Source organism: Anneissia japonica, unplaced genomic scaffold (genome assembly GCF_011630105.1).
Source record: "Anneissia japonica isolate Jap-2015-1 unplaced genomic scaffold, ASM1163010v1 scaffold287994_len634616_cov204, whole genome shotgun sequence".
Taxonomy (NCBI): Eukaryota; Metazoa; Echinodermata; class Crinoidea; order Comatulida; family Comatulidae; genus Anneissia; species Anneissia japonica.
The window spans coordinates 77,825-95,989 of record NW_022707798.1 but is presented as its reverse complement, the minus strand read 5'-3'; the positions used below and the strand labels follow the sequence as shown (position 1 = coordinate 95,989).

General features: G+C 35.1%; 2 protein-coding genes and 2 non-coding genes across 4 annotated transcripts; 3 read left to right on the top strand and 1 right to left on the bottom strand.

The window, feature by feature from the left end:
- The first annotated feature begins 425 nt into the window (after positions 1-425).
- On the top strand, positions 426-6,515 carry LOC117106422. The gene is made up of 3 exons (XM_033247787.1): positions 426-525; positions 642-1,076; positions 3,863-6,515. Exons 2-3 carry the CDS (start codon positions 678-680, stop codon positions 4,442-4,444), a joined length of 981 nt encoding a protein of 326 aa, XP_033103678.1. The 5' UTR covers positions 426-525; positions 642-677; the 3' UTR covers positions 4,445-6,515.
- A 3,133-nt stretch (positions 6,516-9,648) lies between these two features.
- Trnat-agu lies at positions 9,649-9,722 on the top strand. The gene has a single exon. It is a non-coding gene; the product is annotated as a tRNA-Thr (tRNA).
- Positions 9,723-13,702: 3,980 nt separating this feature from the next.
- On the bottom strand, positions 13,703-16,282 carry LOC117106430 (forkhead box protein E4-like). Its single transcript, XM_033247798.1, has 2 exons — positions 15,103-16,282; positions 13,703-14,545 (listed from the first exon to the last, which is right to left on the bottom strand). Exons 1-2 carry the CDS (start codon positions 16,070-16,072, stop codon positions 14,514-14,516), a joined length of 1,002 nt encoding a protein of 333 aa, XP_033103689.1. The 5' UTR covers positions 16,073-16,282; the 3' UTR covers positions 13,703-14,513.
- A 1,613-nt stretch (positions 16,283-17,895) lies between these two features.
- Trnat-agu lies at positions 17,896-17,969 on the top strand. The gene has a single exon. It is a non-coding gene; the product is annotated as a tRNA-Thr (tRNA).
- The last annotated feature ends 196 nt before the right edge of the window (positions 17,970-18,165 follow it).

Sequence of the window (18,165 nt, the reverse complement as noted above, 5' to 3'; positions counted from 1 at the left end):
CGAAGTCTTGACACCTCAGAACATCACTGCTTACGTTAGCATAATGAGGAGTTAGAGCCTGCATTTAACACCTCTATGCGTATTGTAAACCTTGTCAAGTATGATTTAATACAGATTAGCGTACCGTTGCTTTTATGAACTGTCACCTGGGCTGAAAATGAGTTTATTTATTTAAAGCGTGAAATGCATTGTATTTCTTTAAGTAATTGATAGATAGGCCTAGCTAAATATAATTTAAGAATAATGATGGGACTGAAGTTTGAACTATATGACTTTTCCATGGGTAGCAGAAAATTCTTAGCCCGGACGAACTGGAGCCATGACTTTTCTCTGACATTACAAACTTACAGATTATTTGTATGCCTACTGTGTGTATAGGGTGGGGTGAGGGAGGGGCAGGGTGGGGTGGGGTGGAGCAGGGTGGAGGGGCTCTTGGACCCTCGTAAGGGGGAAGGAACAACCAAGTCTCAACCCTCAGACTATCAATATAGGAGCATTTTGGCCCAGCAGTTTGGACTTTTATGGGTTAGTCTTATTTTACGCCAAATAAATCCAATAAATTCCAGATCGATGTATGTTAGGCCTACTTGTTTTGTAATTTTTCGAAAATATTTACGTATACTTGTATTTATGTTCATTAGAGAACGAAGGCAAGACAAAGACATTCGAGGCTAGAAATGACGATGGAGGAGGACGACGTACTATATAAAAGTTCGAATGACAATAGCTACATTGCCGACCTGCTTCGCGAGGTAGAGATTAAAATCGGTCCAATACCACCAAGTCTTCTCCCAGCCGCTCTTGACGGCCCCAGAAATTTCCAGGACAACGCGGATTCGCACATCGAAGAATACCAAACACATTTTCGCCGCAAAGAAGGAAGCGAAGATTCTGGAATTATTCTTGATATGAACGATCCAGATGAGTTTGCTAGGTGTTACTTAAAAAGGGCAGGGCATAAGGTTGTGTCAATGGACGTCGATAAAAATTCAAATATACAGCCAAGTCCGGTCACGAAGCATACTGATAGGGTACATGGGATTGACCAAAAACTCGAAAAGATAAAAGATATCATAGTAAGTAGAAATTACGGATCATTATTAATTTATTATTATTAAAACCAAAAATAACAATAATATAAATGATCTTACTATTAATATTAATAACAACAAGGATGATGATGATGGTGATGATTATGATGATGAAGATGATGATGATGAGAACGGGAAAGATGATCGTGATGATGACGAAATTGTGGACAATGATGCTGATTTTGATAGTAATAATAGAAGTCATTCGCATATTATTAGGTAGGTGTACCCATGTACACTGCGAGTGTTTGCACTTCCACTGTTAGAAGTCAATTCGCAGATTAAAAACCTTTACCGGTTCTCTGGGGGCGCATTTAGCATCTATCAAACCTAATCGAGCATAATGTGCGATAATGCGTGTTTAAATTGTGGGCGCTAGAAAAAACACCACCTTTTTAAAATAATTGTCATAGTTATTCCTCAGGGTATTCAATAAGTAACTATTGTAGATTAAGGCCTTTGGTCAAAAGGAAACCCGGTATTCGTCACAATTCGTAAATATCGTTAATCTTAACCAACTTTACTGATAACTGGAAGTTGGACTTCTTTCGTATATGCCTATTAGGCCTACTTTGTTCCTTAACCTCTTTAATTACTATTTATTATTTATTTTATTTATTAAGCTTCATCACTGCACACACAACGAGCAAAAGTAACATAATAACAATACAGAAAAAGCAGCGAATTAGATTTATCTTCTGGGTTTACCTTAAAGTCACAGCAGGTATAATTTATTGAACGAATACCGAAGACCAAAGAACGAATATATATTTTAAAACAAGAATTAAATAATAGGCCTACCACGCCGAATAGGCCTATGTTTTGATATGAAAGAATATAATATTGTTTTAGGTTATAAAAAGGGGTACTGTATAGTGTATTTAAATTAAATAATATATATAATTTAATGATTTAGTTGGAGTACAATCATTAGTTATCGTCTACCGTAACCATGTCTGTGCTTACAAAAGGCCTACGTACAAAATTATTGTTGCTGGTCACTACACATGTCCACATGATGCGGCTCTATTGAAATATATCTAATGCCATGCTAATGAGGCAGGATAGCGGAACTAATCAATTGTGTGTATAGTGTGCTGTTATTTCATACTGACCAGCATGCCTTCCTTGTGTAGTTTGCACCGACTTCAGAAACGCAAAAACCATTACTTGTGTGTAAATAATCAAGCGTTACAAATCGCAAGAACCACGCGTGATACCAAATAATTATTGTGGTGGTGTGCTGGCCAAAAATGAGTGGAGGTTTTAGAGCTTATTCGATTGTTAAAAGTATATTATCAGTTTACATTTGTTTATATGAACACATTTTATAAGAACACAGAGACTGAAATTGCTTAAAAAATAAGAATAAAATGAGCCTTAGATTTTTTTTTTAAACATCGTTAAATCTATTTTAAAAATTAACAAAGCAAGGTAGTCACACACAGTATCGATGTTTAAAGGGTTATTTTATACAGTACTGTATTCTTTATAAATACAGAAAAGTAATAGGCCTAACTGATGTATAATAATTTCAATCTTTAACAAGTGTAAAATAAGAATAAAATTTTGGGTCCGAAAGTGGCCAAAATATAAGAATACTAAGTCTGGGCAAAATTGTACTGGTTCTTATAAAAAAAAAGTGATGTCTTCGTTGGTTGGCGGTCTTTTAAACAATCCGGCATTATGCAAACTTTTCGCAAGATACGGTACTAAGAGAGAGGGAAGATTAGAGAAAGAGACAGTAAAATGCTCAATCAGTGAATACAAAACTTAGGCCTATCTAGTCAGATTAAACTTGATGCTTCTGGGTCTAACACTTTTAGGATTTAATGTCAAAAGTTAATGAAAAGATAAACATTGTGGGTTTTTCGAGTATTGTATTCAATATAATTAAGGTTATCTTGAGGTATCTCCCTCTTGTGGTTTATCTGCGCAAAGTAAATCTTCTGTGTTGGCCTAAACACTTAATACAATTGAAAACCTTATACTGTAATCCTCTTCCAGAGAAGTTTCTTTGAATGTACCCTTGAAATGTAAAGGCCTACTAATGTGTACGGATAATCGTAAATTAGAGAGCAGGCACAGATGTGCGACTGTAATCGGAATAATTGTACAGGTTTATTAAGTCGGTTTTCATTTAAAACAAAAACAAAAAACAAAAACAAAACAAAAAAACTCTACGCTGTCGCTACAGTTTTCAGAAAGAGAGGGTACGTATTGTACTGACCAACTCAGTGTCATTTCCGGGTGTGTAAAAAAATGTCGCAATCTGTCAATATTTCAAGTGGGCAATAATAATGTCGTATCATCCGTTATTTGAACTTGTTACATTAAAATGTGGACAGAACGTTAGTGAAAGTTTTTGCCGCTTATTATGCAGCACGCCTCAGACATCGACAGCGGTAAAATACATACTTATTTGCTATGGATGCATCTTGCGCCCGCTTTCATTTTCAATTATTTTTTGTTAACTGCATAAATCATAGAGGATCCAACATTATTACGGTTTTTACATTTTTGACACTCGGTGGTATGAATCCGCTGGAAATAGCGCGGTATAATGTTTATAGTAGGCCTAGATAGAGCGCGCTAACTTTTATTTGGTCCGCTACAAAAATCATTAGTGAATGACGTTGTCGTTTGTGTCGACAAGTCTTAACATTATTCTAGTGTAAACGGATTTTATAGGCCTCATTGGTCCCTTGTTTAAATATAAGCATACAATAATCTGTTAATTTGTTTCTGGATACATTTTTTGTTCATTTCAGGCAGAAATAAAGGAATCTGATGCCAGGCTTATGCAACAGTTTTTATATATTCATGATGGAATAGAGGAGATAAAATGGGCTAAGGAGTACTATGAGCCCTCCGGCTCATGCGAGTCAATGTCTTACACCTCTCGAGAACAGCTTAATGAATCGATGGATCTGCTTCATGAAAAATGGAAACTGAGGAGAAACTTAGCCGGCTCAAGTGAACTTCTGGCTGTTTATGAATCAAAAGTCAGTCTGCAGAACTTGCTAAAAGGGAGAACGGATCGCACTTCGCAACGTCACTACGCACTAGGATGGTATGGAAAATCGAACGGTCGGAACACTTCGTTAAAAAATGATTTAATGCATCCAGAGGCGTACCTTGATCGGAAACGCCGAAGTAGCGTAGGTGCAATGTTCCAATCGGAAGTGAATACTTCGGCTGTTCGTCATGACCGAAGGAAATCCTCTGCCGGTATAATTTATCCGATTCCATCAAGTTACGTCTCGCCTACTGAACTAAATGTCCTAGAAACAAAGTTCAAAGAGGCATTAACAATGAACGATTCTTCGGATACCGCTTGTCTTTCTTTATGACGTTGAGCATATAGGTAGCAGACGATTTAACTAAATTACTAGGCCAAATAATATTGTATATTCAACGATGATAATACTGAAACTTTGTAAAAGTTTGGGAAAATACCATTTCGTGTAGACACACATCGACGGTCATAGAAAGTAAAACAAATAGCAGAGCTTCCAACAAACAATTGTGGACTTTGTATCAATATACTGCAGCTTAAATGTAAAGTCAAATATGTCACATCGTGTTTGAACTTAACGTAGGCCTACATTAGCAGATAATCTGTACAGTATTGTGATATGATGGATATTAACCGGACTGACTTCGATTCCCCGTATGGACCTATTTGTCTTTGAAGGCCGGGGATTTTTCCTGTTCGTTATTATGCTGTGTATAACATTTTGCGTGATGATGTGGTAAACATATGTTGATATTGCACATGTAAGCTATTGTAAGCACGCTTATATATGAACTTACATTATATTGAATTCTTGTATAGGCACGATAGGTCTGTGTCACCATACAAATACTAAGTATTTATATAATCATCTATAATATAGTTCTAATGAGGGCGCCATATGAATTGGAAGCATAACTCGTAAAATATAAGTGCTACTTAATCTCCTCATTTATTAAACCTACGTGGTAACAATATAGTTTAATATATATATATATATATATATATATATATATATATATTCATTAAAATTAAGTCTCTGACTATGGAGTTTTTTTCTTTCTTTATTCTTACACCCAATGAATACATGAGGTACTGTACCTAATATACCTAAGTACACATGACCTACACTATTTTCTTCTACGTAACTGAAGCCTATTTACTCTATAAATAATGCTCTCCATAATATATTTTCTTCATGCTATAAACTCATTAAGAATATTAAAAAGTTAAGAGAGTGATAGGACTCGCGATGTTCTTGTTTGAGGATTATAGTTCTATATTTTAACATCACTAAGACATTTTTCCCCCCTGCCAAATGTGTCGAGCTTCTCCGATGGTACCACCTCTCCTCTCCCCGATACCCATAAAAAGACATGCATTTCAAATTGGGTCCTCGGTCCCCGGAGAGAGGGGTGTTCCCACTGGCCCCGTGTAATTCTATCCGCTGGTCTCATTGTGTTTTAGGATGAACAATTGAATTTGAATGAGGAGCGCCTCAGGCCCTGCGTGCAATATTAGCCATGTGCATGTTAAAGCCAGGCCCCAGATAACAGCAGTGGCTCCAGAAATTTGCCAACAAGGGGCCCGTACGACGTCCAACGGAGGGGAATAGAATAGATTGAATAGAGCCTCGGTCGAGGTCTCGGAATAAAAAAAAAACCCTCGTGATTGTTGACAGGGAAAGTTTCATGGCTTTGTATGATCCAAACTGTGCTTTCAGACCACTATATTGGGGTTGGCAATCAAAATAACGTTATTTGGATAGGCAAATTATTATTATTTTTATTTTTGGCTCGACGACCATGTCGTAGGGACGGACGCCAGGGGTTCCAGGCTTGTCCGACGGTGGGGAATGCCCCTCCTCCATCACGCTGGAACCACCAGTGCCAGAGAAGAAAAAATGATATGTTGTACAACCGATAGTAGAAAAAGAGTGGTCATGCCCCTTTTTCTCCAGTTTGTAAATATTAAAAAAATCTGTAGTTAACCGTCCCAATATTTTGCCAAAACTCTTTTTGTGTCTTACAAAAATCAATTGTACAACATACCATTTTCCCTCCAGAGCTTGAGTATGAATATGCCTACCAACGTTTGTCATATAATCCAGTTACATGTAACACTACATTGATAAATTGACACTGAACAAGTTTATTAAACTTAACCGTTACAAGAAACGAAGATAAATATAGACAAATTTATTTTCTTGATATATCCTCTATCAAATTGCACACACTGTATATTAAAGTATTTTTTTTAAATAAGCACCTTAATAGTAATAGGCCTAAATTTAAGTTTTGAAGCTAAAAACCAATAATAATTAAAAGGGTGAAATTTCATTCGATATATCAGCTGCAAAAGAGAAAGATATGATTGCATTTTTATTATTAATACTATTATTATCTTTATCATCATTATTAATCATTTTTGTTCTTGTGTATAGTATTTCATACATTTGTTCATTTTCCTTGGGGATATTACTATTATTACTTAAAATGATAATTATTAGAAGTAATAAAATAACTTATGCATAGATAAACAATAAATAATATAAAATGACAACTTATTCTGAAAACTATATTAAAGTGGCCATCTCACCAGCTGACGTCATTGTGGTGATCATTATGCACTGGCCATCGTACGACTGGGTGCTAGAGGGCGTACGGTATTACCTAATTGAGAACATACTTTCAGAATGTTGGAATATAAAGTCCCAACTACATAACGATAGAGATTTAAATCGCGGTATGCTAGCCTAGAACTCGATATCATAAAACATTTCATATAAATGTTAAGCTTATCATAAACATTAATATTAGGCATTTTATAGTAGTCAGAAATCTCATAACTCATCATGCCTAGGCCTGTTGCGTCACAATAAATTCCCGGGTATTAACAATATCTAGGGCCTCTAGACCTATGGAACACGGTTATCTTCATGATTCCACCAGTCCACAGTCTGCAGTAATCAGCGTAGGTACTGAACCCTAGATAACCACTTTTCATCCACTCGATTCCTGGGTCACGGGTGGATGAAAAGAAGCACGCAACCTTGTTCCACGCAATAATAAAAGGAGGGGTCAGTATTGAACCATTGATCTCTGAATTAGAAACCAAAGCTTTACCACTACGCCAAATCCTTCTACCCCATTAAGATAAATCGCACTGCCGGGGTAGGTATACGTGAACCACATTTTCGCGTCCATAGGCCGTACCTATAGTAAAATATTTAGTTTTCTCTTTATAATACGTACACTTGCTCATTGTAAGTGTTTGTCACGTTGTATTGACGTTGGAGACAGCCTCAGTTACATAACTTCCATTTGATAATGTACAAGTCCATGCAGGCGGTGATGAGGCGCTCCTGCTGGCAACGGGTGTTGACGATGTGGAGGGAGACGAGAAACTCTCAGGACTAGAAACGTGAGCATTGTGAAGTGCCTCTGTAATTTGTAATAAGTTGTCTGTTTTTCCAAGTAGATAATGGTCTTCTTTATCCAAATCATCCTTTATTTGGCACAGAGAAGAGAAAAGAACATAAAAATAATAAAATCATAACTTAGTTGATTGCATAAATGAAGAAATACGGTACAGTACTTATAATATACCAGCAGAATATAGCACGTACTTTCCATGCTGGTTAATAAACATATATACATGTTTTGATTTAGCATGTGACCATTTCATTGTTTGTACATTTTTCCAATCTTAACATGACTGACTGCATTTTACACAGCCACAAGCAATGTTTTAAAGATGAACGAAGCACCTTAAATTGGGCCTAAATTTTCCCATCCACCGACAACATTTCGTTGTTTTATACGATAATGATCTTGATTAAGTGTTAATACATTAATGATTAACCACCACAATTACACTGCTGACGCCCAGGGTAATCTTAGTTTATCAATGGTTGTCTTCATGCTGGTCTGAGGCCTAGCGTACAACATGTAGCTTAATAGCTGTCACATTAACATTAATTGTAGTACTGCCATGTCGCCATTAAAAGAGAACGTAATTATAGCTTAAAATATAAAGGTTTGATTCTGTGTATATTTAACTAGCGCCTCATGTCCTACGATATGTATTTCATTATCGAATTATAATAACAAAGAATATGCGTGAAACCATATACTTACCAACCGTTGTATTAAGGCCTTTGTTGATATTTTCCCTTTGTTCAATTTTGATTTCGAAGAGCGCCGTTTACTGGATGAATTCGGTGGAATAGAAAATCGATTCTTACTTTCGTTCATTGCTTTTTTTCATATAAAAACACGATATATCTACATTAAAATTATGTGACAGCTAAGCCTGTTCATATTGTGTACTTGCCTTGCAAAGGAAGCCGTGACAAAGCAGCCTTCTCGCGACACGTCACAGGCAAACAGTCCTCCGGAAGGATGACAATTATGCGCTTGACATTGCAATAATGCGAGGCTTAGTCGTTATGATCATAACTGGCGATCGATATGAAGTGACGTGTATAGATTGCTCACGTATTAGACACATTCTACTAGTTTAATGCAAAGTCGTAGGTCAAATTGACCTTATCAATTAGAAAGTCATATAGATAGGTGTCGATATCGCATGTTGTTTACAGTTTTCTTCAACATGTGGTTTTTACCAAGGAGTAACAGCAATGAAATTAAATAGGGGTGCTCCCCTCGCTGGGAGTGCATAACCACCTCGGCCCCAGAGAGAGTTGAGCAAGTTTTAAGTCTTTTTTTTCAAATCTTTATTCAAGAAAGAAACATCGAAACCGCAGCCTTGCTGCTGAATTGCACGATATTTGCAAGTTAAATACCACAATAAATTAAAAATTAAGAAATTGCATCAATCGTGGTGGAAGAAGGGTGGGTGGGGACTAGGCACCTTGATAGCCGGATATGACATTATTTGTCTGTAAAAATTGTTATTGTTTTTTGGGGTTTTTTTTCAAAGCACTAATTTCAGACGAACTTCTTCCCCGACGGGGTCCATCGTCCGGTTCTCGGGGCCCTAATCCCCCGTAACTGAACTGGCGCGCGCCACCATAGTTTGTGTTAAGTTGAAGGTTGAGTTGAAAAACCGGGCACATTTTTTGACTTAGGGCCTACTTGAAAACCTCACTTAAGTTTGCATTATTAATCATCAATATCTTAACGATATAAGTGAATCACATCAGCTAAATAAATAATGTATATTTTGTACAATTATTCTTCTTTTACCGCAGGAACAACGCATACGGTGTATGCGTTGTAATTTATGTACGTATGTTTGGATGCATGGGTAATTATTATTCATAAGATTATTTTACGTAGTCCCAGGACGTTATGAATTCCAGGCCTACCCCTTTGCTTTCTGGTGGTTGCCTTAGGCATATCGTTACTCTGTCATGGGTCTGGATTTAATGTACTGTATACTGCAATTATCTCACTGGGATGTGTTGTTTATATGCGACAGTGTACGTCGATCGGCGTGCAATATCGTACTATTTTTTGCTTGTTTTTATTTTATATTCTAGATAATTATTACTAACTACAAAACAGTAATACCACCGGCGCTGTGGCTTAGTTGGTTAAAGCGCCTGTCTAGTAAACAGGAGATCCCTGGTTCGAATCCGGGCAGTGCCTAAATGTTTTTGTATTCATTTTGTTTATGATAAAGTACCGGTAACATCACATTCTATTCCAATCTAAGTAGGCCTATTTTACATTTTTATTAGTAAGTCTTCATATTATTTTCTTGGAAGAAACGTATACGATATTATAATTACAATAACCAGCAACTGAAATCAAAGTCACTCATTATTATGGTTGAACACCTCCTGTTTTGAGCATTAATCGAATAACATCAAACCACCTAATGCCACCGTGATTAGTTAGTTGAAGCGTCTGTCCCCGATGAGAACTAAGTGGGCGTGGTCAGGCGTTCGTTCTGCAGTATTACATAATCACACAATTTTAAATCTAATAATATCGGCCTACCTGAACTTTTACACTGTTAATATCCACTTATACACATTTCTGTTTTAAAGAGGATAAATTTAAAGAAATACACGACTATAACTTAAGCTAGTTAAGTATTTTTAGGGGGTGTTTATTCGAGGAAAATATAATCGTCTTGGGCGTTTTTGCGAGGGGGAATTTAATCCAAATGAGGTTCTAGGGGGGTGTTATTAAAAGCGGGGCGTATGTATGTATTACATGTACCTTGATAAACTAAGTAATGAAATAGCAATGACAGTTCTGGTGCCATGATAAAAATAATATATTACTTAGATCATGAATCGCTGTGATTTGCAAGGTACTACATGGCTCAACTATTTTTTACTTAGGAGTTATTGGTAAAAATCGCACACAAATCATACGACGTCACTGACAACGCCGGGGACGGCAACTCGATTTTGAGATTAATTTTCCGAATAACTTCTAATGACAAACTATTGTCTTCAGTTGTCTTTGTTGGTCATCCAACGCTCATTTTATCTTTTTTTGGTGATATTACTATTCTCAATAATCTATAAAACACCCACATAACAACGTCACGTTAGATCGATCGGTGGGGACGCCGTGGTAACGCCCGGTAGGGTCAGTTTCCGCTGGAAGGTATCAAGATGATAAACAGTTTCATTGAACTAAATTCTTGCTTATGTTAACCGCATGCTTGACTAAGATTATACTCACACTGGTTTCAAATAACGGTCAAGTAGATAAAAATCACCTTATTTTGCGAATTAACGCCCCTCAACTGATCCTCGAGCCCCACCCCCCACTTCACCTTCGCCCCCCTCCTATCATTCCCCATTTCAAGACATCTAGATACGCCACTGATTTTCATGGCCAGATGAATGAAAATACCCAATCGATGTACCACCAAATCGTAACCAGCCTTCACCATGCCCTCACGAGGTCACCGGGGACGCAACTGCTAAATAACTATTTGGCAGCGAAGGGACGTTACCAGTAAACAATCAACAAACTACCGGGTTTCTGGGTGATTTGCAAGGTACTACATGGCTCAACTACTTTTTACTAGGATTTTATTGATAAAAATCGCACACAAATCATACGACGTCACTAACAGCGCCAGGGACGGCAACTCGATTTTGAGATTAATTTTCCGAATAAAGTTATACTAAATAACTTCTAATGACAAACTATTGTCTTCAGTTGTCTTTGTTGGTCATTCAACTCTCATTTTATCTATTTTTTTGGTGATATTATCATTCTCAGTAATCTATAAAACACCCACATAACAACGTCACGTTAGATCGATCGGCGGGGACGCCATATTGACGCCCGGTAGGGTCAGTTTTCGCTCGAAGGTATCGAGATGATAAACAGTTTCATTGAACTAAATTCTTGCTTATGTTAATCGCATGCTTGCCTAAGATTATACTCACACTGGTTTCAAATAACGGTCAAATATTTAAAGATCACCTAAAATCACCTTATTTTGCGAATTAACGCCCCTCAACTGATCATCGAGCCCCAACTTCACCTTCGCACCCCCCACCTATCATTCCCCATTTCAAGACATCTAGATACGCCACTGATTTTCATGGCCAGATGAATGAAAATACCTAATCGATGTACAGTACAACCAAATTATAACCAGCCTTCACCATGCCCTCACGAGGTCACCGGGGACACACTGCTAAACAACTATTTTTGGCAGCGAAAGGACGCTACCAATAAACAATCAACAAACTACCGGATTTCTGGGTTGATTTGCAAGGTATTACATGGCTCAACTATTTTTTACTTAGGGGCTAATTGATAAAAATCGCACACAAATCATACGACGTCACTGACAACGCCGGGGACGGCAACTGATTTTGAGATTAATTTTCCGAATAAAGTTATACTAAATAACTTCTAATGCGATCAATTGTCTTTAGTTGTATTTGTTGGTCATTCAACTGTCATTTTATCTATTTTTCGGTGATATTACCATTTCAATAATTTTTAAAACACCAACATAACAACGTCACGTTAGATCGATCGGTGGGGACGCCGGTAGGGTCAATTTTCGTCGGAAGGTATCAAGATGATGAACAGTTTCATTAGACTAAATTCTTGCTTATGTTAACCACATGCTTACCTTAGATTATGCTGACACTTGTTTCAAATCACGGTCAAGTAGTTAAAAATCACCTAAAATCACCTTACTTTCCGAATTAACGCCCCTCAACTGATTATCGAGTCCCTCTCACCCATTTCATTCAAGACATCTGGATACGCCACTGCGGTTGGGTTCCAGGGGCTCCACTCCCTGGAAGCCACGGATATTAGACGAATTATGGCGAAATTCAAATTTCAAATCCTCTTTCTTCAAAGTGAAATTCTACAGTTTGGAAATTTTGCACGAAATCTGTCAACCACGATGTCAAGGTGGAGGTTGCTTCCCCTATTGCGATGTGTTCCAATGAGGCTATCCAAACGAGCATTTGTCATAACAGAACGCAAATTATTTTTAATTAGTTTCATTGAACTATTATTATTATTATTATTTATTATTATTATTATTATTATTATTATTATTATTATTATTATTATTATTATTATTATTATTATTATTATTATTATTATTATTATTATTATTATTATTATTATTATTATTATTATTATATTATTACATTATTATATTATTATATTATTATTATATTATTATTATCATTATTATTATTGTGATGAAAACTTAACACAAATAGTTCAATAAAAACAATATGGTGGTAACGAACATTACATGTAAACATTTTTTTTATTTTATTTATTTTGTTTATTCCCTGACAAAATTTATCACTGGATTCAAAAATCTGCCTTATCCCTTGCTGTGCCATTTTCCTTAGGTGAATAGACCATAATTGTAACTTTAGAGCACTGGTGAATATTTATTACTTCGTAATTTGCATAACGAATTATTTATAAACCATGGCTTCCTATGATGTCATTTTTTTTATATATAATGGCACTCGACCTCAACGGTTATTTATATATAATTGGAAGTAAAATCCATTACAGGGTATTTAGATAGGCCTATAATGACCTTCTTGACACGATAACACGTGTGCATTTAATGAGTTTGAAGTCCAAGCATTATATTGGTTTTGTGACAGCTATTACTTATATATAATGAAATGTAAAAGCAGTTAGGCCTATTTATAAATAATGAGTTTGAAGTCAATTCGTTATTTATATATAATGAAATCAGTGAACTTATTATATATAAATATTATTTATATATAATGAAACCAGTAACCTTATTATATATAATGTTTGGTTAGCCTTTCATTATTTATATATAATATAATAAGTAAACTAATTATATATAAATATGAAACGTTAACGCAACTATTTACATATGATCTTTTAGACGTAAAAGTATTGTATATAAATAATGGGTGATTTATTCAACTATATGTTGAATAATGAATTATATATAAATAATTGTGTTAAATATATTAAATAATAAATTTAAATAATAAATAATAAATAAATAATAAATAAATAATAAATTAAATAATAAATTTACACTTGGCGCCTTATATATTTTTTGACATTGGCCTTTAAAATACTATAAACACAATCGGCTATAACGGATCATATGACGCAAGTAAATCACATACCAGACTGGGAGAACATCAATATCTTACATAAAGAACAAGGGTGGCTAACACGGAAAATTAAAGAATCAATATGTATTAGGAGAAATAACGCTACAATGAATAGTGACGAAGGCGTACATCGCCTCTCACACTTATATGATCAACTATTAAAGACGGCTGGAGCGGCCCGCTACCATCGAGCATCGGCGGAAACCCTTCACAGATTCTGACGAAGCCTGACTGATAGCCAGGCGGAACTGTCAACAACAAAAAACAGTGAGTAATATTTGTTTTATCACAAGGAATTTTACATATTTACTATAAACACACTTTTTTGGGATGCAAAATTAAATTAGATATAGACCTATAAAATTAAACATACAAAGACATAACTGAATTCTTAAATAACCATTCACTTTATTGGACGAAAGCTTCATATTCATAATATATTCACATATTCTCAATAATCATTTTATTTATATTATCTACATGTTGATACCTACTTCATTATTACTCAGCAATAACACGCTGAGATATAGTAGTTTTTGATACTCATAATAATTCAGATTGATTCATTTAATTTAATTATTTTTTTCGCGATGATCGTTGAAAGCACTTGGTGCATATTCATATTTCTGTACATTTACAATATTGTCTTGTCTAAACCTCATGTTGATTTGATAAAATTGTCTATCAATATTTGAAAGGCTTAGATAGGTCTAAATCACTTTTGTTCAGGGCACAATTTTTGTCACGTCAATCACCGATACTCAGTAAATATTGCTCCGTGTGTGAACTGGACCATTTATGCTGCTCACAGTATATAAATCGGCCGTCTTGCGTCATCTAGAAAATATATCATAAATATTGTGTAAAACGCAACATGGCAAGGATTCAAACATAAAAATTAAACCATCAAAATAAAATGTAATTTATCCAAATATCAAATTTTAAATGAATGTCCTTAATTTCGTCGGTGTGCTCTTATTATTTTGTCAGAAAAATACAGGTAAATAGTAATAACAGTGCTCGAATAGGAACAGGCTTTAATAATATCAACGAAAGGTTACTTTATTTCAAAACTAGGAAAAAGGGTGCCTCTTGCGGGATGAACCTGTCACGTCCCGCTATCAAGGCAAGGTTTTTACACACTGGTGACTTTAACAATATAGGATTATCAATGTCGTCATATTGCTATCTGAATAATAAAAGAATGTTGACTGTTTTTTTTTCAATTCAATTTCTTTTATTGCTACGAAAACCATCGTGGTTAAATATCCGCTTAAACCCATGCAAGGTTAAGGGAAGTAAAAATAGACGAAAAGTTTAACATGTAGGAATGCAAAGTCCCATAAAAGTTTATGAAATCTAATAATTAATTGATAAGCAAAAAGCAAACTCACCAATACTTTGCACCAATTTGATTTGTCCATCTTGATCGCATTCATACATACGCCGAGCCATGATGTTATTCAGAAGCCTGGTTCTAAATAAACAATGTTCTGGAATTGAAAGTGGAGATCTCATTGGCGAACAAGATCCGTTTGGCGAACGTACGTGTCCAGTTGTTGCACAAGTCGATGGTGAAGGTTTAAATTTCTTTACACTAAGATCAAGTGGTTCATTATCCAAAGATGGTCGCTTTCGACTAGGCCTATGTGTTGTAGTGGAAAGATCAACTGGATATTTGGTAACATTCGGCATAAGATAAACACTGGGGTTGTATTCAACCTGATGATAAACCAAACTCACTGCAGCTTGAGGTGATCTTGTATTTTGATGATTGTTGTCAAATCTTACATTGGGTTGAGATGTAATTTGCACGCCTGATGAACCAACCATCAATTCCCGTACATATTTCTGATAACGTAATTTTAAGTCCACCCAACCTTTCCCCATTCCTTTACAGTGTTTACAATCTTCATTCATAATCCAAAAGTTATCTTTTCCTGAAGGCCTGTCGGGATGACGTGGAACTTTCTTGAAACAATCGTTGATACTCAAAGTATGACGCACACTGTTCTTCCATCCTTCATAACCCCCACGAAGGCAATAAAAAGCTTTTGGCATGAAATTTGTAATGTTCTGTAGCGTCATCATGGTATTGGGATTCGACACAATGGCAAAGGTAATCATCTCGATGTAAGAAAACGGTGACTTGACACGCCTCATATAGTCTGGTCGTGGACGCTTTCGCTTATTGACTTTCGGTGCTTCGGTCGGTGATTCAATTTTTATTCCCTTTGTAACACATTTAACATCATCAGAATCCTGAGGCTCCACCAGTTTAACAGAAACACTATCTGGAACAGCTTCATGAACGGTGGAGTCTGGCGAGGCAACCACGTTCATATTATTCAATACTCCTGCCATATTCAATATAACTAGTGTCTGTCTCTTAGTCAACAACTCAAGTAGCTAGTAAAGATTATACAAATTACCACAGTTTATAAACACATAGGATTTGGATCTCACCTTGTCGAAATGTAATGTAATTGGTCAAATTAAAAACAAAGGCTATTGTTTCAATCGTTACATAGTTTGGGAGTTTAACAAGCGTGCTGCCAACGTGAATACAAAGGGAGTTTACTAGCGTTGGAGTCAAATTGTTTGAATATTTTTCATTGAATTGCACTGAGGGCGTGGATGAAGCCACGCGCTTTTGTTTCTTATTATTCATTACAAAGCTTGATTTTCTAACACCTTTAAGCACATAATGTACGTGTTAAAATTTGTATTGATACAATTACTGTTGAAATCATTTATTACAATGTCAGCCTTTTATATGGTGGACTCATTATATTGGTTATGTTTGGGAAATAGTATTTCAGATAGGACAAATATTTGGAATTCATAATTGTAGTATAGATATCGGTTTAAATTATAATTTTTAACGAGGTAGACGAGTCTTTGTATTAATTACAATACTATCAGAAAACTAATTGCAATTTTAACTCAACCTATTTACTTATATTATTAATATTTATTATTATTTATTTTATTATTTTTATAAATTTGGTTTTTTTGTAAACCCATTTTTATATATATATTTCTTTCTACTGCAGTTTTTTCTTGCTATATTTAATCACAGTAATTAAGTTTATACTGATTTTGTTATTGTTGCCCATCTTTTACGGTTGTGCCTCTGTTATAAAAGAGAAGCAATAAAGTTACTTACTTACTTAAACATAAGTTTGTTAACAATGTAAAGAAAGTACACAACACAGTGGATCAACAGGTAGGCCTATTGTAACTCGAAATAAGCACCAAGTGATGTCAACGATTGAGTTTAAATTACTGTACTAGATCGAATTATTTATTATTATGAAGATTCGGAAGGTGGATATCGACATATAGATAAAGTAAAAACAAATTATTACAAATATGTGTAATAAATATGAAGCATTCGTTCAGTAAACGTCTATATCACATGAACTAAATATAGCAGACAGATATATTTATTTATTAGTAGTACATAATGCTTGTCGAAGACGACGACAATGATGATGGATGATGACGTTAAGTAATTTTTAGTAAAACGGCATAAAATATTTTATCCTTCTTTTCAAGCTTATAAGTTATTTATTTCGTTATGCCCCGGGATTGGGATAAATAATATAACAACTTGTAACTTGGTCCAGTTATAAATTTGTTTACATTTTACTCAACCGATATGATGCTTCCAAATTATTTATCTAAATCCAGTATCAAATATAATAAGACACGACCTAGTACCTTCAATTCTGCATAGTAAAAGTATGCAGTACAAAGGAGGTAGTCAAAAACAAACTAAAAAAGTTCCAATAAATAATGGTTTTTATTTGCCTTTAATATGAGCGTGGAGGTGTAAGACGACCAGGTCGTTTCGGCCCTGAGTCGTTTTGGATTGGAGGTATGAAATACAGCATACTTCTTTGTTTTAAGAGTGAACACTCACATTAATTGTTAATGTGTATTTTTAAGTGGCGCTGTGGTCTATAGTTGTTTAAAGTGCCTGCCTAGTGAACAGGGAATCCCTGGTTCAAATCTGGGTAGTGCCTACATTCTTGTTGCTAGATTAAATAATAATAGTTTTATAGTAGGCCTAACTCTGGTTCACAATCAGCTTTCTTTTCAATCTAAATGTTATATCCCTTCATATGGATCGTCACAATGATCTATTTGAAGATATAACGTATAATGAATAGTTACCAAGTGGCGCTGTGGCTTAGTTGGTTAAAGCGCCTGTCTAGTAAACAGGAGATCCCCGGTTCAAATCCGGGCAGTGCCTTAGGCTTCTCATTTTGCAAATCAAAAGTTTTATATTTCCTTCTAGTTCACTCTTACCTTCTATTCCAACTTAAATATTTTATTGTTATATTATTACTATTATTATTATTATTATTATTATTATTATTATTATTATTATTATTATTATTATTATTATTATTATTATTATTATTATTATTATTATTATTACTACTATT

What these genes read in the sequence shown, in the direction of transcription:
- LOC117106430 (XM_033247798.1), bottom strand. Translation starts at nt 16,072, where the DNA reads ATGGCAGGAGTATTGAATAATATGAACGTGGTTGCCTCGCCAGACTCC. An exon ending in CAAATTGGTGCAAAGTATTG is followed by an intron (nt 14,546 to 15,102) that starts GTGAGTTTGCTT and finishes TATATTTTCTAG; the next exon opens with ATGACGCAAGACGGCCGATT.
- LOC117106422 (XM_033247787.1), top strand. Translation starts at nt 678, where the DNA reads ATGACGATGGAGGAGGACGACGTACTATATAAAAGTTCGAATGACAAT. An exon ending in AAAAGATAAAAGATATCATA is followed by an intron (nt 1,077 to 3,862) that starts GTAAGTAGAAAT and finishes TGTTCATTTCAG; the next exon opens with GCAGAAATAAAGGAATCTGA.